Genomic DNA, 22,073 nt, shown 5'->3' with positions numbered 1-22,073 from the left:
TTGAAAATGTAACGCCCAAAAAAAAAAAAAAAAAAGCTTACGACAACTGGCAACTGAAAAATCGCTTTCAGGTGGTCAAGGCTATAAAAGGTGTAATTGTAAAACAAAATGTGCTACAGAAAAGTGCAGGAATATTTTGTAATTCAAAGTGTCACTGCAGTTTGTCTTGCTCAAATAAAGACCAATTTCTTTGTTATTAATAACAACGTAAGTACCATTTTGTGGAAATGCCATTATGTGAACTACCGTGTTTTATCGCATAATCGTTGCACATTTTATACTAAAATCAAGTTTGAAAAGTAGAGGTGTAACGTTTATGTGAGAAAAAAAAATTGTTAGGAAAAGTTATTCATAAAAAGAAAACCCATTCATGGAAAGTACGTTTATTTAAAAAGTGAAGCATAAAAGAGTACGCCAAACAATTTTAATTAATAAGTCATGCAACAAAAACCTTTCTTCTACTTTAAATAGAAAAACATAATCTGTGACCCGAATGCAAGCCTGAACGAACGCATAACTATCATCGTAGTACACACTTACCACGAAAGAGTGCGGGCCATCAGATGTAGTTAACTCGGCACTCGACAGAGAGCGCGCGTTGCTTGCAATCGGCGAGATAGCGATAATCGACTACGTGTGCGCACTCTATACGGGAAGCAACATAACCAAACATGAATGATGCCAACTAGCTCTGGCTACATTTTTGTAAGTGGTACACCGTGGCGACGCAAACGAACAGATAAAGGTTATAACCTTATAACCTTTAAAAACGTCTTTAAAAACAAATTTACACATCAGAAACTTCGTATTTCCATTAATTAAATAAGTAAGTAGTAATGTTCAAATAAATATTAGATTTCTACTTTAAAACACATTGTTTTATATGGAAAAAATTCCAACACAAAGCATTCAGAATCTAATAGTGGGACCAAAAACATTATGTGACGTTTACACGAGATGTTTTTTAATCCAAATTTTGAAGCCCTAAAATATTGGTGCAACGATTATGCGCATGCGACGATTATGCGATAAAAGAGGGTAATTGTATTATTTCATTACCTGCCACTGAATTTTGTTATGGTAACATGCTCATAGAAGGATAAGATTTCCGCCATGTTGAATACTTGAAACAAGATGTATGTATGTAATTTGGAATATTGCGGCTGTTAAGTCATGGCGATGGTGAGTTAGTTGAAGTACTATTTGTATTGTGTAGGATTGGGGATTGCTTGATTTCATTAAAACATGTTTCTGAGGTTAGATCTTTGCACGTGTCGCTGATTATTATAAAAAAATAAAGGTATCGTTAAGTCAAATACATTAATAAAAACTATTTAATACGTAATACCATTACGTAATAAATGTAGCTGACCTAACATAAACTACTGTTCACACGTTTTTACAGTATTTTAAATGTAGCTAACACAACCTAAACAAACATTAAACTGCTGTACTACCGGTAAACTACTTGAAACACTCCATTGCAGATTTAGACAATGATAAGAAAATATGTTTAGAAAAAAATTGCATTTTTGAATAGAGACTGGTCAGTAAAATCCTTGAACTCTTAAATACTCTCAAATATTAATTATTCTGAAAATCTGATACTTAAGGGAAAAAAAAATTGAAAGAGAAATATTAGAAAAAAAATTCAACAATTCAAACACTGTAGTTGACAAGGCTTATATTATTTTATCTTGCAGGAAACTACCAAAGGAATTTTTGTGTTTTCAACAAGCTACAGTCTTCTCAGAATGTTTGTTTAGCACTGCAGGAAACATATGCTATAAAATAAGGTATTCACTTAGAGTCTCAAAGTTTTATATAAAAATTTACAGGTCCATAGTCTCTCTTAAGAAACTACACAGCCTAACAAAAAAAATTTTTTTTTAAAATAGTTATTTGTTCCTCCATTCAAACGTAAGCATTTATCTTCTCACGAAGTGAATTCACCAAAAATCCAACAGAATGCGCTGCTATGGTCTTTTTTTGTAACATTGACTATCATTCATTCCAGCATGGCGCATAAAGTTATCAAGCTGTCCTGAAAAATTTTGCGGGGTTGTTTCTTAAACGACGATATATCTCTTAGAATTAGAGTTTCTTTTTTGACTGCTCACACGTAATACATTATTATAGTCCTGATAGATTCCATTCTGAGGAGTGGATCAAGGCACTCTTTTATTTTTTGTTTCGAGACACTGAGGATTAAATTCATAGAAGAAATTTTTCAAAATGTTCAGCATGCAAACTGTTGTGAACAACAACGAACGCCACTGACCCTGCGGACAGCAACGGTGCCGTTGCAGCACCAGAGCACGCCCCCGGAGAACTCCGACGAGATGTTGCTCCTGGTGAGCACCTGCTTGAAGTCGGAGAGCTTCAACTCGTTGATGAAGACCGTCTGGTGGGTGGGCAGCTGCAGCAGAACAAGCATGCGACACACGGTCAGGACCACCAGGGGCCAGTATTCAATACATTTCCCCTGCTCTTATAGGGACAAGATTATACTGCGATTGTGATGAAACCAAAATAACACGGAAAATCATGTCAGTACACCGTGTAACACCGAACTGCAAGTTATTACACACAATAGCACCAAAAAACAAGTTAAATCATGGAATTAAGCAGCATTTAACCAAAACTTAATTGGAATCACAAAAAAGTAATCTTAATGTTTGAAATTCAAAGAATATTATTATTTCCTGACTAAAATTGTATCAAAGTACATGTATCAGAAAAATTAATTCATTTGTTTTATTGTATATTTCTTATTCAATCTTTCAAACCACAAATGCTGCTAATTATTTTTATTTTTCTGAATGTATATGTTTTACACCCATTAATTACAAAATTTTTTATCATCAAAAATGCAACATAGAAATACACTATTTTAGAGTAGTAAGTATTATAAAACATAAAATTAAAAACATGACCCCAAAATTTTCAGTTTTAAAAACCAAATTGGACTAAATATAAAACCATAAAATCTTGTCTCTACTAAGAGGGAAAAAATGACTCTTGAATTAGATTCTGAATCTGTTTTTCAAGCACATTATTTCTGTATCATTACTAGTTTTCAGATGGGCACACAGAGTTTTTGAGACAACTTTCTTTCTTCACTCTGCTCTTAAATGCTGTGATACATTGTCTGTTGTCGCCTTCATATGATGAAACTAACATAGCTACCAACTTTGCATTTCTGCTCATACCCGGAGCCAGTAGGTACCCGGACTTGGGAACTAAACCTGTGTTCTACTTTCCTTGCCCAAAAAAAAGTATATATTACGAATTAATAAATGGCGAATTTACGAAATCTAATCCCAGCAAACGTCTTTTAGATCCTCAACACGCTAAACGGATTGTTGAAAAGTAGTGTATAATACGAACTCATTCCATGGCAGGACTGGGCAAGAGGATTATACACGACAAGAGAACCGACAGTTGACTTCACTTCCTCCAGCCATCCAAGCAGTGGGGGAGGGGGAAGGGAACAATGAGTGGCAGAGGAGGGGAGCAGTGCATGTGGGCATTAGGGAGAAGAGAGACATCTCTAGACAAAGGCACTAGGCCACACAGTGCGGCAGTGTGATGGAAATTTTGCTTTATAAATTTTTCGATAGTAATACGTGTTAAGATAAATAATCTTGAATTTGAAGTTGAACACCAACCATATAAAAACATGACATGTCTGTTTATTAATGCTAATTAGAAAGGTCAGAATTACAAAAGACAGATTAAAGGTAGTCTTTTATAGTTCCCACAAATGGCTTATAGGCTGGCTAGCACAAAAATTAATTTTAATTTGTAGGTAATGTATAATGTACACTAATGAGAAGGGTTTGTTGTTAGTTGGCTACTACAAGATTTCCAAATCGTGGAATTTTGTAATTCTGACATAAAAATTAATATAAGTAGTTATATGCTTAATTGTAAAAATGGCGTATTTGCTTATTCATGATTATCATAATTTGAGACTATTAAAAAAAATTTAACAAAAAAATTATGTCACTCAGATTTCACAATTTTTTTCTTTTTTTCTCAAAGGTGATAATTATTAAATTCGTCTTTCATTTTCACAGCATCGTACACCATTAGTAAACCTTCAGTCCTAGAGAAAGGATAACTTTAACTTAAAACTTATCACATAACTACATCAAACCTGTAGCTAGTCGATGACGTCATGAGAAGTGTACATACCTGGTTCACCGGCAGTGGCTCCAGAGTGTAAATTTGGTCCTCTTCATTCACTGAAACCACAAAATACATGATCCTTGATGCTAACAAAGTGCATTTTAATGGGAAAAAAATAATGTAAAATTTTACGTTAACCACCCTGACAAATGATACCAAGTACCTTGAAAGATTGCTGTGCTATCATTGGCCAATTCATTACACTAAAAGTTAAAGAACTAAATGCTATGAATACAATGATAAATATTTCAAAGTGATAAGCACTACTGATGTACATGTAGCTACAGTGAGTTGCAGTGTAACAATTTGTAAACTTTTAAAGACACAGAAAAATTTTTCAATGCAAAAGACCAAAGTTACCTATATATAGTCATTTTTGAAGTTAAACTTCTTTATTCACATTATGAAAAAAATAATACTGAATTTTTGTGATGTGAGCACACCATGCAATTTAATTTTCACAGGATAGAAAAAAAAAGGCTTCATACAAATAAAAATTATATATGTGCTTTAAAATCTTATACTTAAGTGATTGATATTAAATCTACCCCATATAATTAGAAAATATATATTTATTGTGAATATTAGTGATATAAATTGTGTAAATAAACTTTTTAAAGTGTATTATATAAGTGAGGTTGTGTTCTCGTATGTATAACGATGTCAAGTTGCTTGTAAACTTCCATTGTCGCTGGAAGGGAGTGTCTGTGGACGATTTAGTATTCTCCTGGCCGTTTTCATGGGAGTGTTTGTGAGATTCTGTTCTTGTATATATAATTTATTTGCATTCTACAGTAAAATTATTACAGTATTATTTAATAAATAATTAGAATTAATAAATTAGAACAAACATTAAGCATATTTATTGATTTTCATTACTAATTAAAATTTATTTTGATTATTTTACTAAATTAAATAATTAATTTTATATATTTGTTATTATTAATACTGAATACTCAGTTTTTATGTAAATATTTTAATTTGATTGAATTTATACTTTACCAACCGTATTTATATCACTCCCGTCCTTTTATTATTTTTATTTCTATTAATTCTTTGCATTCAAAATTAAAGTTAGTGTTTTATTACGCCAAGTAAGTATAACTTCTAACACACATACATAAGTACACACACCAATTTTTTTTTACTATAGTACAAAACTTGCCAGTGTTGGGCATTTAATTATAAACCTATCAGTAGGGACACACATTTACGGTAAATAAAATTAGCTGAATTCATCATAAAAGTATCTCATTTTGAAAGAAAAAAAAAACACATACAACAAGTGTTAATTGGTTAATAAGTATAACAATTTGGGCTAAGTCACATAAGAATTTCATTATAAGTGTAAATAACACGTTATCATTAATTGATAATATGAACTAAACAAATTTTATTAGTTTGTTTTGGATTGTGTTATAATAAAAAATTATGCTTATTCCAAATTTAACTGGGTACTACAGGATAAATTGGGACTTACCCATGCTCAGATAATTGATATCTTGTAAAAAAAAACCCAGCTAATCCATTTCACAGTAAGGGCCCCCCATGAATTTGGGTTGAACCATATATATGTTTGTTTTCAGTAGAATTTGGAGCACAAGTGAAGTCATTGTGTGCTGTGTCTCAGCTCACTGTAACGTAAACAATATGGCATTAAGTTGCCAAGCTGTCTCCCACAGTCTGCTGAACACTCATCTTCACCCTCCCTTCCTTGTCTTTAATTTTTCTACTCCTCGAAGGCAAGTTATTCCTTCTTCTCATTTCCATGTCCTTCCATAAAACTAGTACAAAGAGAAACTTGTGCCAGGCTGGAGGAATATATATAATGCACTTCAATACACCAATTATTTGAGGTATGTTTTTCAGACATAACACAGAAAACTTTCCATAAATAAAAGCTGGATGCTGCAATACATGTGCATCTTTTGGATCAACGGCTGCAGTTTTTGTCATGAAATGTTGCAGTTACAATGTTGTGTGATGCCTTTGTGTACACCTATCCCTCATTTAGCACGACTAATGTGTTCCTAAAAATGCTTGTGTTATTCAAAATCGCGTATTCTGAAGCATTAGTTTCCATAAATAGCAAGGCTAATTTATTTAATGTGTTTCACAATTGTGTAGGAAATATACTTTACATAATATAAACGCGTAGAATAACACTCAACGATAAATATGTCACACCATTAATCTTTATAACCTCCAATCGCTCTTTGTATGACAAATACGACACCGCGTAATGGAAGATACATGGTTATGTACTTAATCATCAGTCGGCTGGATGACTTGCCCGCCCAGGCGTGACCTTCAACTCACGTCGCGTACCTTTCCAAACCATCCTTTACTGACAGTGAACCAGATACAGTAGAACTTCGCTACTACGAGGGCTGACCATAGTGGGAAAAATCCTTGTAACAACGATTATAAAAATTAAAAGTTAAGTTAGATTTTGAACTGTCCAGGCTTAATTTCACCGGTGGGAGGGGAGGTATTTGAAGCGGGAGGGGGGGGATAAAAGAGGCAAAGGAAGAAAGGAAGGGTGTTGGCTGGTCTATTTTTAGATTTCCCGTGGGAGGGGAAGCAACTGGTGTCGTCAAGAGAAAGAGAGAGCCAAACAAGAGAGAGAGAGAGAGATAGATAGTGTTGTTTGTCACCAGTCTCACACACGTCCTTTCCCCCTTCTTCAATGCTTTTACCTGATAAGGACCCAGTCCGTCTGGCGTCCGCGTAGTCACGCAGCAGTATACACGCGGACGTAAAAACATTTGGTGTTTTACACACATAGCCACAAATTAACTTGCCATAGCTGATGTTTGTACAACAGCCAATAGCGTAGTTGGACCTGCGCGCACATCTCTTTCGCCCCCCCTCGTACACGTAACTGCATGCCACCGCACATTTTTTGTTTACAGAAGTTGAAACAGACTTCATGGCGTCATGCACAACTTTTTTTTTTTCCTGCGGACATTTCGCGCTAACTGAAATTTACAGATGTGCTATCCAAGACTGGGGCAGTAAAATTAACATACGCTAACTGAATTCGCGCAATCTGAAGACGTGCTAAGTAAGGGCTATTTATACTAGTTACAGACACATGCGCCTTCTGCTTAACAATGTCTCGAGTGCTGCCTATTTGGTTTATGCCCTGGGTTTTTTGATTTAACGCAAGTTCCTGGGTAGGGTATAGAGAGGGGAGGTGATATCCCCAGGTGGTTGTCCCTGCTCATTGGGAATTCCCTTGACGGTGGTTAAGCTGATGCTAGGTCCTCTTTTGCCCTTCCTTGGCTGAGGACACGGGGCTTGTTGCAAGCCTGGTTGGCGCCGGGTAGAACGTGGCTGATTGACTCAAGGCTGGTACACTCCGTCTTTGCTCGGCTGTTGTACAGTCGTCTCGGGCTTTGGTGTATACACAAGGGGCCTCGTCTAGGGAGTATCCCTCTACTGGGATCAACCTTGGCATAGATGGAAGGGGAAAACGCAGTTCTCTGGCTAGGGTTAGAAGGTCTTCTTGCCACCACTTTGCAAGAATGGCATTGGACAATGTTGGCTACTCACAGTTTTCCAAGTGCAGTGACTCCTTCTCTGCTGGGCTGGATGTGGCTGCGCAATGTTGCCCAGAGGATAAGTGATCAGAGGTCTGTCACAACTATAAGGTATTGCTTTCCTCGTTTGGTCCGGGTGTACAGCCCCATGAGATCCAGAGCTACAGTATCACAAGTTGCTTTGGGCCATCTAGGGTACAATGACACTTTTGGGGGTGGGTGCGCTTTTGTCTGGGCATAAACTCTGCACCGGTTGACATGCTCCTTGACCTGCTTTGTGATTCCGTGCCACCAATATCGTTCTGCTATTGCCTCCAGTGTCCCCTGGATACCTGGGTGTCCCGCCTGTATGTGGTCATGCATATGATGTGGCAGCAATTCCTGGTAGGACAGGGGTATCCTACCCACAGCTTCTAATTTTGTCTTTAGAGGGGGGGAGGATGTTCGTGTCCAGATCACTCTGTCATTCTCCTGGCAGTGGTCGGGGTATTGTGTCAAAAGGCTTCTTATGTTAGTGTCATTTTGTTAGCTTCTCCTCAGGAATTTGACCTTCTCTCCCTCATGTGTAGTTACCTGGAGATGTATTTCTGCCTCTGCCCTGTGCGGTGGCCTCTGACAGAAGAAAAATTTTTTCGGAATCTTCCTTATACTGTTATTCCCTCCAGGAGTGGGTAAGAAACCTTGACAGGCCATCGGGTAGTTCATTCTCACTTCCTGGACAGTATTCGATCTCGTAGTCGAACTTGCTGAGTAGTATTGCCCATCAAGCAAGCTTTGCCTTGTTATCCTTCATGCATAAGGGCCACGGAAGGGCCTTTTTGTCTGTTTGGATTTTGAATGGGGAATCCTCTAGGTAGTAGCAGTAACACTTAATGGACTAGTCAATTGCCAGGCATTCTAGCTCGTTGCTGTGGTAACTGGACTCTGTTTCACTGAGGTGGTGGAGGCATATCCTTAATAAGTTTTTGTCCTTCATTCCCCTGTTGGTAAAGTACCTACTGCTCCTAGTCCTTGAGGGCTAGCATCGGTTTGCAAGATCATCTGCTTTCCCGGTGTAGACTGGTGCAAGGTTTGCAGGCTTGTGAATAACTGTTTCGTAACTTGGAAGGTGTGCTCTCTCTCCAAGGTCCAGTCCCACTTCTGGCCCTTCCTCAGGAGCGTGAGCAATGGGGCTGACACCCTTGCCATATTAGTTGCGTAGTCTCGCAATCATCCGCAGATACCCAGAAAACTCTTTAGTTGCTTAAGGTGTTTTTGGGGCCTCTACTTCCTGGATTGCTCGGATTTTCTCAGGTTGGGGTTGATCCCCCTCAGTAATGATTTCATGCCCTTGGTAGTGGACCTAAGTCCAAGATGCAGCCTTGCTCATGCATCCATGGCTGGCCGAGGATAACTCCTTCTGTTATCTGGCTTGTGAGGATAAAAGGAGATGGGTATATTCCTGCCCTTGTTCTAAGGGGTAGGATGATGCTACCTTCTACATGTACCTGTTTCGTTGGGTCTGGTGGTAACCAGCTGGAGTCCCTTTCTCTTGTGCAGTGGCACTTTGTTGGAGTGGAGGAAATTTTCCGTGGCTGCTGAGTCGAGAAGGGCCATTATTTCCTGATCTCCTAGACCCATTACGATCTGTGGTCTCGCCTGGTTAGCTTGCTGGTGGCAAGTGCAGTTGAGTGTGGAGATCTTAATTACTGGGTCGGGTTGGTTGGTCTCTCGGTTCTTCCTGCCTGCTTGTTTCCTGCTTTGGGGAGGGGTTCTGTGGTACTTGATTAATAGGGTTTACCCGTGCATACTGTCTCTACCTGTTTTGTCAGGTTGGGCAGTTCTTGTTGAGGTGGAATCCCAGTCAAAACTAGCAACATGGTGGCCTATGCTGGACAGCGTGCTCTGTTTGCCTGGTCTGGTTTTCTGGGGTGGGCCAGTGCTGATAAGTGTTGATATGATGGGCGGACCCCCAGAAAGAGGTTTGCCAAGACTATCCCCTTCTAATGCCCTCGCTCTGTCTACCAATTCCTCAACATCCTTAGCCGTATTACATGTGCTGGGCTGTAGTAATTCTACGATGTAAGGGATGTCTGCTTCCTGAGATTGTATCGGGTATAACCACTGGAACATCTGTATTTTCTTCTTTCAGATGAAGATTTCAGCCTCCTCGTACTTGTTCCCTACTGTAGAACTGGCAGCTTTTGTCTGCCATCGGCTCCATCCCACCATATTTGGAGGTTAACCATGTCTTCAGCTTGTCCCAGTTTGCTGTGAAGTCCCCTAAGGTACTCCACCAGGTGGCAGTACCCCCTTTTAATTGGCGTCGGCTGAATTGGAGCCAGTGGCCTCTGGGGATTCAGGACTCTACCAGCTGACATTCACATTGTTCGAGGAACTCCATGGAATTCTCATGTGACAGGCCCATGAACTCAGGCCACATTAAGCTTCCCATGCCGAAAAAGGGTTGATGGAGATGGGCCCTTGAGGCTACGGGTGGTTGTGCCCTACATGTAATGCACCTGTACTCTAGTCCCTCTATGCTTATTACTTCCTCTCTCCATCCTAGGGAAGTCATGTGGTAAGAGCGGGTGCAGCTCCTACATGCTACTCATTCTTGCCCGGTGCCATTGCATTGGGGGAACGCGCAGTTCTTTGCCTGCAGCTTGCAGTCTGTGCATTTAAACTCCACCCCTTCCCAATCGCGGGCTTCATCCATACAACTAAAGCCTCACCGATGTAATTGTCTTAAGCAAGTATTACACTCAAGGTAGTACAACCCTTTCCTGGTGTATCCGAGTGCAGGGCACTGCTGAGAGGTCTCCATTGCCTAGGATAGATCTACATCACCTTCCCGAGTGAGGTTAGTGGTCATTTTAAATTGAGAGGATCTTAGGCATCACTGAATTTTGAGCAGTCTCAGACTGGCTCCTAATTTTAGACGTTACTTTACTTCAGGGTGCAGCAGTGGGTGGCCGTCTAATGACGTGTCCTGAAAAGTGTGCCACACGTTGGGCACCACTTATTGTCGTGTGATGCCTTCGTGTAATAGTTACGGACACGTGCGCCTTCTGTTTAACAATGTCTCGAGTGCTGCCTATTTGGTTTATTTAAGCCCCTGGTTTTGCCTTAATGCAAGTTCCTGGGTAAAGTAGCGGAAATGGTCTAATTAACTCGGGTGGGTATCCCCCGCGGAGGATGCCTTAAAGATGGTTGTCCCTGCTCCTTGGGAATTCCCTAGAGAGTGGTTGCCCTGATGCTAAGTGCTGGCTCCACTTTTGCCCTTCCTTGGCAGAGGACAACGGAGCTCAGTGCCGAGAAGAACGTGGCTGGTTGACTCAAGGCTCGTATTACACTCCGTCTTTGCTCAGCTGCTGCGTGGTCTCGGACTTTGGTGTATACCCAAGGGGCCTCATATGGGGAGTCTCCCTCTACTGGGATCGGCCTTGGTCTAGATGAAGGGGAAAAAACGCAGGTCTCTGGCTTGGGTTGGGAGGTCTTCTTGCCCTCACCTCGATAGGAGAAGGGCACTGAACGATGTTGGCTACTCACAGATTCCCAAGTACCTTCTCTGGTACATTGTCAGGTGGGCTGGATGTGGCTGTGTAAGGTTCCCCTGTGATACTCTTTCCCCAAAAGGATACACGAGATGTTAGATATTCCATTTTATTCAACTATGTCCAAATGAGGGGCAGCCTCCCTTTAGACCTGGTCCTGGATCGACTACTTCCCACTACTATGGTTTTGGTCACCACACTGGTTATGTCTTAATCTACGCTCTATATAGAGGCAGGTCCTAGATCTGGCTTGTCTCACACTCCTTGACTCTGACTCGGACGGTCATGGGTCAACACTCGGGTCACGACTCTAGGCGGGTGTTACTCCCATTGTCCGGCATGACAGCAAAGGAACGCCTGGTACTGGAGAGAGAGGTCAGCGCGGTGAGCGAGCTCGGCTGCTATTGTTGCCTCTCGACCAGTGACTGACTTTCTGGGCTAAAGGCTGGCCCTTTTATACCAATCCTGAGGGCCCAGCAGTGATGTGGGTAAGGGAGGAATTCCGGGAATCGCAGGCCACTTTGTGGAACTCCAGATGGCTGTAAAGCTGTGCGCACTTGGCCGGCCTGGTGATAGAGGGGGTAGGCGGGGATTGGTGGCTGTTTGGAGGGCTCAGATAGCTATGCCCGTGGAAGGCCTGGTTGCCCGAGGAAACTTGAGATGCGAGCATGGTCGCCCTGGCAACGGGCAATGCCACTGTGTTCAGGCGATGATAGCTATCTCGGTGGTCTGCCGCAGCCATCACACGTGTTTAGTAACAGAGGGGCTGAGGACTTTGAGATTACAGATCTGCATGGCACGTCTCACTTCAACAAGCATGGGAAATAAATAGTACGAGTAAACAATATATTTTGTGTGACACTTGTTATGATAGACATGTCAGGACTGCCATCACCTACGTTGCTAGTTCATGATCATTTACAACTGCCAAAGAGGGAAATTTAAATCAATACTGCTCAAAGATAATAATGTGTAAACCTTTGACACACAAAAGCTGGTTCATTTTTTTTTTTTTTTAGAATTTTCTGGTGGCCCTTGCTCCAGCTGAATGCCAGCCAGTCACGCTTGCCGGACTGATGGGCGGGCGGAAAGTAAAGTAGCGGCATGTGAAACAAACAAGTTGGACACTGGAGACATGAAGCAGTCTCGGCTTCCCCCTTAGGTTTCAAGTGTGATAATCGTGACAGCTGAGGGGGAGGGCGACAAAAAGAAAAATCGGACCAAACAGCTTTCTGACATGGTAACCAGGTGGTTAAAAATATAGAATGGCCAAGAAAAGAAGTGTGCCAGAGTAAAGCCATTGTTTTTTTTACAGCTTCAGAATACAACAAACAAATAACTAAACTAAATTTAAAGAATGTACAAACAAAAAAAAACAGATAATTGAGAGTTCACTGTATTATCATTATTATGCACACTCAAAAATTTATATATAAACACTTGACATACATACAGCTTTTCAATTATAACTTATTAAAAATATGCCAAAACAAGTGAAACAATGACTGTAGAGGCCCTGTTTTAATAATAAATATATAATTACAAATAAATCATAAATTTTACATAAAATTTTCCTATTCAGAAGCGAAAAATAAGATTACTTTTCTCTTTGTTTATTTAAGCAAGGGTTACTGTTTGATTAAAATATAAAATATCTGAATTTAGGGGAACATTGAATTTCATATGACATTGAACATAATTCCACCTTGATTATAAGAAGACTTCAAATGTAAAACAATCTCAAATGAAAGATAACCACAAATGAAAAATGACTTTGAACATAAGACAATTCGGATGTTAAAGACGAATATAAGCCAACCTCATATATAAGATGACCTTGAACACAAGATGACATTGAACATAAAATGACCTCGAACATTATATAACCTCGATCATAAAACAACCTCAAACATATGACCACCCTGAATGTAAGGTGACCTCAAGTGTAATATGACCTCAAATGTACAACCACCTCTGAACAAAATTCAAATTTAAGGCAGACATACAATAATAGAGGAACACGAATACACTGTATTTAGTATGTATTTAATAGAGATTGACCTTGATCATAAGCCGTTCCCTAAATTTTGATGTTCTACCAACAAAAAAAAAATCCTATTTCATTTATCTTCACCTCAGAATCACTTACACTCTTTTTAAAGCTTGTTTATCTACATCCTTACCGCCACATATTCGTCTCGCAGAAACTACACTGTTGTGCTACTACACAGTTGTTCATCTGTTCAGCATAGTTTACAACTTTTAGGTTTATAATTACTATCAGAAGCATTTCTTTCTTGTTTTGAAACCTGAGAAACAGATGTGCCAACAAAATACAAGGAATTTCATTAACTTGCATAAAGTCTGTACCAAAATGTATTGACCATATCGGTGAAAAACTAGTGTGATCATGTATCTTTTACTAAATACTTTTTCCATTGCTGATATTGGTAAATTTTCAAACAAATAATGGTTCTTCGATTTGTTATACACATACTTATTAGGGCCTACAAATGATTATATTCCAAAGAACTCAACATTTACCAGTCAAAATTAAACTATTTTGGTAAAATTAGTATTAAAAAAATTATTTCTGAAAATAAAAAAATAAAAATGAAAAGGCACTAATGGGGACTGTGGACAGAAGTGAAAACTTAAAATTTTGCTTTTAAATGTGTAATATGACATCATTTCTACGCCAAATGTACGTAATAAAATGATTTTGGTATTATATCACTAGCATGTTAGTGACGCGAACCCAAAAGTTTTGCCCCTACCAATAATAACTGTAAAATTAGAAGAAATGAAGTTTTATCATTGAAACGTAACTCCACAAATAATCAAAATTACCTCTCATAAATTAATAATCTGAAATTTGGAGAAATTCACAATGTAAATAAAAAAACACAACCTAAACTTAACTACCTACAAAAAATAGCCAATGCTCGCAATATGTACCACACAATAACGTTAAAATTTCCTTATAAAATATAAATAAAATGAAAAAACTTATAACTTTAAAATTAGAATAAATGAATTTTTATCCTTGAAAAATCAAAAACCTATAAACTTAAATCCACAAATAATCAACATTCACTAAGTAAATAAATAAACAAAAGAAAATCGCTCAATGCGATCAAGTTAACTTCACTTACTGCTACTACAGCATGTCGGTGATGCAAACTCAAGATTTTACCCATCCAAAAAGAGTCCAACACGCACATGATACAGTCGAGTATATATAATGTGTAGTGTATATATAGTAGTAGTATATAGTAGTATATATAGTGTATATGCGCATGTACATGTACACAGGCCGCTGCGCGTCGCCAGTCTGGCGCAACATGTCACTAGCATGTCGGTGACGTGAACCCATGGGTTTTGCCCCTACCAAAAATTGCTCAATGCAACTAAAGAAGTTTTCACCTTCAAAAACAACTACTAACTTTATAAATAAATAAAATACATAATAATAAAACCACTACCATTTAAATATCTTTATTTAATACAAAATTAACTTAAAAAAAAACTACAAAACCTTGTCAATAAATATAAGAAAAGAAAACTCACAACTCAAATTGACATTAAAAGTAGCTAAAACGGGACCAACCTCATATGTAAAATTACACTTACTTTTCACTTCAATCTTTTTAATCTGAATAACTGCAATATAAATAACAATAATGTTAACATAACAATTTTTAATGAATTTTTTTATACAAGTGGCTGATCAGTTTACCAAGTGTGAATATTCTATATTTAAAACAAATTACATAAAAGTATTGTAATACTACGGTATTATCAGACTAACTGAAACTGTTTGTTTAATATTTTACGTTCGAGGTTAATTCCGCTTCCCGGACTTTCGGCAGTGTTTTGTTTTGATTCTCGCATGGCGGCGCGCGCAGCTCTTTCTGCGTCGTCATGACGACGGCTGATGTAAATAAATCGCACGGCTCTGGAACAGCTTCGACGGGCCTATGCTTGTTTTAAAGTGACATTTAATTGGTCTACTTGAAAAGGACACGTACGTGTCACGGCCGTGATTGGCCGGTTTTAATTAACAATACTTTTTAATCAAGAGAGAAGAAAAGAGTGAAAAATTACGCCATTCAGTGTATAGTGGAGTTAATTCCCTCTGGGAATATTAATATATGGCAAATTTATTTTCTGTGTTCACATCGTGAGAAGTACGTCTTCTACAATAGAAATTGGCTGAGCATACCTGACACTGAATGCAGATCTCAGGCATTTATTTTCCGTGAGTTACGGCGGATTTAGTGACGGTAATTAATCGTCCAGCTATCAGGTATGGCCGGCGTTGTCAATGTGTAGGGACGCCAACGCGATTTTACGGCTAATATTAATAAACATTGTTCGGACCAGTATTAATCTCCTAATAAACTATATAAACAGTAACTTTTCGGCAGAGATCAGTAAATTAAACACAAATTACTTCAAAATAGCTACACACAGGTTCAGTGGTCCTGCAGCTAGGAATCTCGTGCGTGAGCAAACCGGAGCAACCCCAAAACTATTAAGTTTCGAACACTTAAAGGAATATAATACATTTTATTGTTTTATTATAGTTATTTGTTTTTGTTTAACATTCAGACTGTACGCAAGAAACACCATAGACTGGACTATCTTAGCTATATCATATTTGTTTTTATCTAAATATGACTCGAGGTTTTTCATACTGAAATTTAATAAAATAAGTATTATAATTTTTGTTAAAGTATCTTATTTTCATTTCACATGTTATACTCCTCTGGCGCCCAAAAATTAGTTCCGTTGTTGATAGTTCGTACGTATTAAAAGAAAATTTAATTTATTCGAAGACACGTTTGTGTACAGTATATGTTTTATTTTACCACTTTTAAAAAAAATTCAATCCTAAAAACAATTTTCACTAAGAGGTAAATCCAAAAATTTTTCTGACTTTCGTTTCATTTTCAAGAAAAAATTTTAATTAGCGTTTAATTTTTGTTTGTTGAAGAATAGCAGGTTTCATATAACCCGTTTGGTGATAAATAACTATGAAAAAAAATGTATGAAAATATATATAAATTTTATAAAAATATATAAAACATAAGGGCACTTTCATTTATTAAGTGTTCAAACTTACAGCATTACAAACATGAACTGTAAGCACGCAGCGAGGAAGGAATCCCTGAAGAGACGAGCCACCGAGCTGCCATCACGAAGCAAGTGAGTCCACTCACCAGAAGTGTCCATGTCCTCATCCACACTGGGGCGGGCATCCCTCCTGGTCTCCCGAGACGTGATCTGCGCGTCGAGCCACGCCAGCTCCGCCTCCTTCCCCTTCTTCAGGTCCAGCGACGACACCAGGGCGTCCGTCAGCCGCACCTGACGCACGGCACACAAGGCTTACGACAGGTGTGCTCGTTACATCACTGTAGGGGTGGCAACAGCCAGGACGAGAAGACATCCCTCCACTCCCCCCTCTCCACTCATGCATAGTGGCTGAAAGATTGGGAAAGTAAATTCCACTAAAAATTCTGATGTGCACATTTTAATGTTACAGTGATTTCAGTGTCACAAGAGTGTTTGTCAGTGCCACGCAATAACACCTTGTAAACAGAGATCTCCACATGTGTGGCAGACATTCTCACCTCACGTCTTGATGACTGCCCAGCAGCAGCATTGCCTGCTTGACAGTCTCGGCAATCACAGTGCTACAGCTGTCCCTCCCCTGTGCTACTTAATTAGTTTGCATGGCGTCAGTGATGAACTTTCTTAAATGAGTCACTGGCTACATTTTTATAAGCGGTACACTGCGGCGATGCAAACAAACAGGTAACGGTTGTAATATTTTTAAGTAGGCGCCTACTTCTCCCGTTGCCGTTCCTTCTATTCTACCTCCCCTACCCCTTTCCCCCCTCCTTCCCTTCTAACGTTTCGTGACGTAGGCGCCCCCTCCACTCTCCAAGCTTACGTTCACGCTGGTGGCGCCCCCTGTTCGATGTGTTTTATATAAGCCTTGGTTCAGCCTTCAGCTGGCCCTGTTTTGTCTGGGGTCTCAGCTGTGTGGTTGTGCGCCGAGGGCCATGGGTGACTATGGTCTTGTCAAAAGTTTTCGTCTGTGTCACACGTTTATCACGTCTGAATAGATTTGAAGTGCTTGTTGTGGCCAAGTACAGTTTAGTACATAACTTCGTTTGGTTTGTAGCCACCCTTTAAAGTTTGCTTTTATACATTGCAGTTATGAGTCGCCTTAGCGTTGGTGAGGTTGACGGACTTCCGTGCCTCTTGTTAATTTGATTGGTCTCGCGCTTTATGACTGCATGTGGGCGACGTCATAACGAGGTGTAGCCTAATAGATCTTTTACCGACGTACCACCACGCCCCGGACAGGCAGCACGTAAGTCTTTTTGTAATTGATTTACAATGGGCACAGTTTCTAGTTGTTTTTTTTTAAATGTATATTTAATGTAATGATTGCATTGGTTGATAAGGCACTTGGGCACGCTTGCTCTCGATTCTACTTGACTGTCTCTACTGCCCCTTTTTATTTGTACTAGCTTCAATACGCATGATGGTTGTCATTTATCATGATTAATTAATTTTGTAATAATTTGTTGAATTTGCGTGCACTTGGTGCGTCCTATAAACTTGTTATACATTATATATATATATATATATATATATATATATATATATATATATATATATATATATATATACATAATTGTTATTTGTTTGAATAGTTTATTAATAAATACACATTTGTTTTGAATTTCCTTTTTTTGTCTATTAAAGCCATTTCGGCAACACTAATTATTAGCCAGATTCTCTCTGTATGGCTCTACCATAAGAGCCCCTTTAATTTAATTGTGTATCGTCTCGGTGCTGGATGTGAGGTTGACTGAGGTGGTTTTCTGCCTTACGACACTTCAATTTAATAACGTCTTTAAAAGAAAATTTACACATCAGACAACTTCGTATTTCCGTTTATTAAATAAGTAAGTGGTAATGTCCGAATAAATACTAGATTTCTACCTTAAAATTCATTGCTTTATACGGAAAAAATACCTACACAAAACGCTCGGAATCTAATAGCGGGACCAAAAACATCATGCGACGTTTACACGAGAGGTTTTTTTAATTCAAATTTTGATGCTCTTAAATAATGGTGCGACAATTTTGCGAAATAAAAAAAGTACTTTAAAGTACACTCAATCGAATCAGAGGACATAAAGGATATTTTGAATGATGACCACCTACGTGTACGGTATGTATTAGTGAATTATAGGTTGAATTTTTGTGAAAGGTTTACATAAGTGTTTACAGGCACCTTTTTGACTTAAGTTTACTTGTTTGGTTACAGTTAGAATATTTAACTTTTAATCTTAAATAGAGCTTAAATTCATTTAATTTTATTCTCACTTTGCATTATGACTTGACTCTGCCTTTTATTTCTGCCATTCCAGATCTTGAGTTGATGAGAAATATCCTAAGCACCAGATTCTCATTTTTGAGTTCATATACTTATGTTCAAAGTGATCTTAGAGTTTTAATTAATTAATCTATTTTTATTGCATCCATCACTGCTTTGTTTGACTTACCGCTTTTTTGAGTCCTATATTTTTGAAATATATCTTACAGACATTCATGGCGCCATCATGTATGTTAGCTAGTGTAATGTCATCGCTCTGGCGCTTTGAAAACCCCAGAAATTCCAGTTGATGAACAAAAGAAGAATTAATGTTTACTAATAAACACTATAAGTAACGTCAAAAACTAAGCAAATTCATGAATTACGAGGAGCAGAGCGACACACACACACATCTCCAGCCACCAACACTCTGCTGCTACTATTACTGGATAAAAAATAATATTACCGTTAAACTCAAATATATAGCTTAAAATATTAAATACCAACATACGAAGGTTTCGCAAAATAAAATTGGATTAGAGCTATAACATTCTTTATTTTTACATCTTCGCAAATTTAACATTATCTCCTTCAATATATGCCCCTCCGTGATCCTTACACCCATCCATTGAATTTTCCACTGGTCAAAGCGGTGTTTGACATTACCTTGAGAAAGCATGTTCATGGTCTCCAGTGCTTTTTCTTTCACTGCTTCAACTGTCACAAATCTCAATAATGTTCACAGGCTTTCACGGCCATTGTCTGAAGTAGCTTGGCTTTTGGGTTGTAGCTGTGTCCTTGGCAAATAATTCACCACCGTTTCAGTCGACATTGCAGTCGCCATCATCAGGGAGCAGGTAACTGCTACAACCCAGAAGCCAAGCTACTTGTCACAAATCTCGTTCCTTTCATTGCAGATTTCACTTTTGGAAACAGAAAAGTCACATGGAGCAAGATCTGGTGAGTAGGGTGGATGTTTCAACACAGGGTTCCCATGCTTAGCCAAAAATGAATTGTCAGTCAATGAAGTATGGGCTGGGTCGCTGTCCTGACTTGTTTTTCCACAACTCAGGTCGCTTTCTTCTTTATTGTTCACCAGAGCATAGATAGGACTTCAAGATAATATTCCTCATTCACAGTTCGACCATCAGGCACCCAATTCACATACAAAATCCCACGGATGTCGAAAAATACAATCATTATTGCTTCAAATTTTGATTTTGACATTCGATCCTGCTTCAGTCTCAGTAACTGAGGCTCTTCCAGTGCATTGACTGGCGCTTAGTTTCTGGATCATAAATGAAAAACCAAAGTTCATCACATGTTATTACTTTTTCAAGAAATTTAGGGTCCTTTTTGATGGTGTTTAGAGTTAATCACAAACGTTCATTCGACTCTTTTTGTTCAAGCGTAAGGTTCTTGGGAATCATTTTTGAACAATCTTTCCTTATGTGAAAATGTCAAGTAAAATAGACAGAACTGTTTCTTTGTCCATTCCTACAATCTCAGCAACCGCACAAATACTCAACTAACGATTAAATCTAAAAATTTTTAAATGTTTTCATCAATTGTTGACATTGCATCAACAAACAAAATAATAAAATTTCACTCATAAAACCCATTAGGAAATGATGACTAAAATTTGTTGTAAACATAAAAAAATTACTTACATTTGAGTCTTTGTTACAAGTCTTAAAAGACTTTGATAAAGATATGTCTACCACAGTACAGCTGCAATCGTTGCTCGAACAAACACAACAAACAAACAATTAGTAAAAAATGGAGTATGCGTGAGCACTACAGTATCTATAAAAAAAATGCTTGTGTTCATAGTTTTGTGAGAAAAAAAAGTTATATTGTAATGTTCGATCTGGCCAAACGAATACTGTTCATTAATGTAAATATTAAAAAAAAAAAATTAAATAAAACAAATCAAAAAAATTTTTAACATTGAAAAATTTGTACATTATAAGGTAAAACCTTTTTTTTGCGACCCCATTTATTGCGACCACCTCTCTATTACAACCCGATTTCGAGGAACCGTAAAAATTGCCGAAAATCCGAAGAAAATCGGACAGAAAATAAGTTTCTTGAGGTGAGTAGTGTGTTACTGCGTTTATCTTGCCGAGTGCTGTAAAGCCGTAGGCAGCGCATAATTAAAAATAGATACCACTTCCTGTCGACCGCTGTCAGCGCTTAACAACCCCCATTCCACGTCCCTTTGCCGGCAGGGTGCAGATAAAGGTTTTTGTGGCAACATGTTTACGACCGCTGTCAGCGCTTAAGCCAGCCCCACACGACACCCATTTCCGTAAGTGAATTCACGTCACGCGAGTTCAGCTATGCTAGCCGGCTGGTTGTTATTTTTGTTCAAAACGTGGCGAAGGAACTTGTGTGGATCAGGTAGAAAACATTCGGCTATAAACGAAACATATAAGAACAATGCTATCCTGAAATGCTGTGACATGTTTTTGGAGTAGATAATCACAGCGACAGACCGACAGGATGCGCTCCCGCCCTTGCCGTCAGCGATGTTTATTTTGACAGCTCAAGCAATTATCTTTTCCACGACCCTTCACAGCGTAAAAAAAAGAAAGAAAAAAACATGTTCGAATGCAGATGGAAAAGTAACTATGCAGTAAAATAAAAATATTTACTGCCCTGCTAAATTTTTCTATTCAATAAAATTCGAGGTATTAGTGATTTTTTAGCAGAAACTGCTGTGTGACTAATAAACAAATTGTATCATAATAACTTAAACTTATAAAGTATTTATTAGCGGCGAAGGACAGTCGTATAAGCCCCTAAAAATATTTATTTTACCGAGAATGGACTATACAACCTGGCTTTTGCCGCACGCGGTGTGGGAGGGGAGGAGGATGCTGACAGTTTCTCACGCAGAAGGTGTAAGATAACATGACAACCGAGACGGCTTTTTGTGCGATAGTGGACGCGCCGAGCTCGGCTAGACACTGCTGCGTGGACAGTCTAGAGGGGTGGTATCTATTTTTAGCCGTCTTTTGTATGCCTGCCTGCTTACAGTACAGCTCTCGCCAAGATAAACGTGAACACATAGCACCCAACAAAGTGTAACAGACTTGTTTTTCAGCCGATTTTACTCAAATTTTCGACTTTCTCTGCTCAAATTTTTCACGGTTTCTCAAAAAACAGTCGTATAAACGAAATGGACGCATCAGAGGGGGGTCGCATCGGCGGGATTCTACTGTATTAAAGCCGACACAAAAATAAGCTGTGTGTTAAAATTAACAGATTTTAATGATCTTTCATTTCGTTTTTTTTAATTTTTATTTTCTGATTTTCACATTTTGGTCAAAATATCCAATTTTTTGACGGTTCCCGAGAATGTATTCGTAAAATCACTGCTTCGTTAAATCCGGA

The 22,073-nt window shown here is 38.5% G+C and overlaps 1 protein-coding gene across 3 annotated transcripts in view; it reads right to left on the bottom strand.

The window, feature by feature from the left end:
- The window catches only part of LOC134531048 (probable cleavage and polyadenylation specificity factor subunit 2), a 96,866-nt gene that overhangs the window by 5,845 nt on the left and 68,948 nt on the right, over window positions 1–22,073 (bottom strand). For all 3 annotated transcript variants that reach the window (XM_063366554.1, XM_063366553.1, XM_063366551.1), the window contains exons 13-15: window positions 16,501–16,645; window positions 4,201–4,250; window positions 2,282–2,419 (exon numbers count right to left, since the gene is read on the bottom strand). In XM_063366554.1, the coding sequence (XP_063222624.1) occupies window positions 2,282–2,419; window positions 4,201–4,250; window positions 16,501–16,645 (333 nt within the window). The remainder of the gene's footprint in view (window positions 1–2,281; window positions 2,420–4,200; window positions 4,251–16,500; window positions 16,646–22,073) is intronic.

Source organism: Bacillus rossius, chromosome 3 (genome assembly GCF_032445375.1).
Source record: "Bacillus rossius redtenbacheri isolate Brsri chromosome 3, Brsri_v3, whole genome shotgun sequence".
NCBI classification, from domain to species: Eukaryota; Metazoa; Arthropoda; class Insecta; order Phasmatodea; family Bacillidae; genus Bacillus; species Bacillus rossius.
This window is presented reverse-complemented; position numbering and strand designations above follow the sequence as displayed.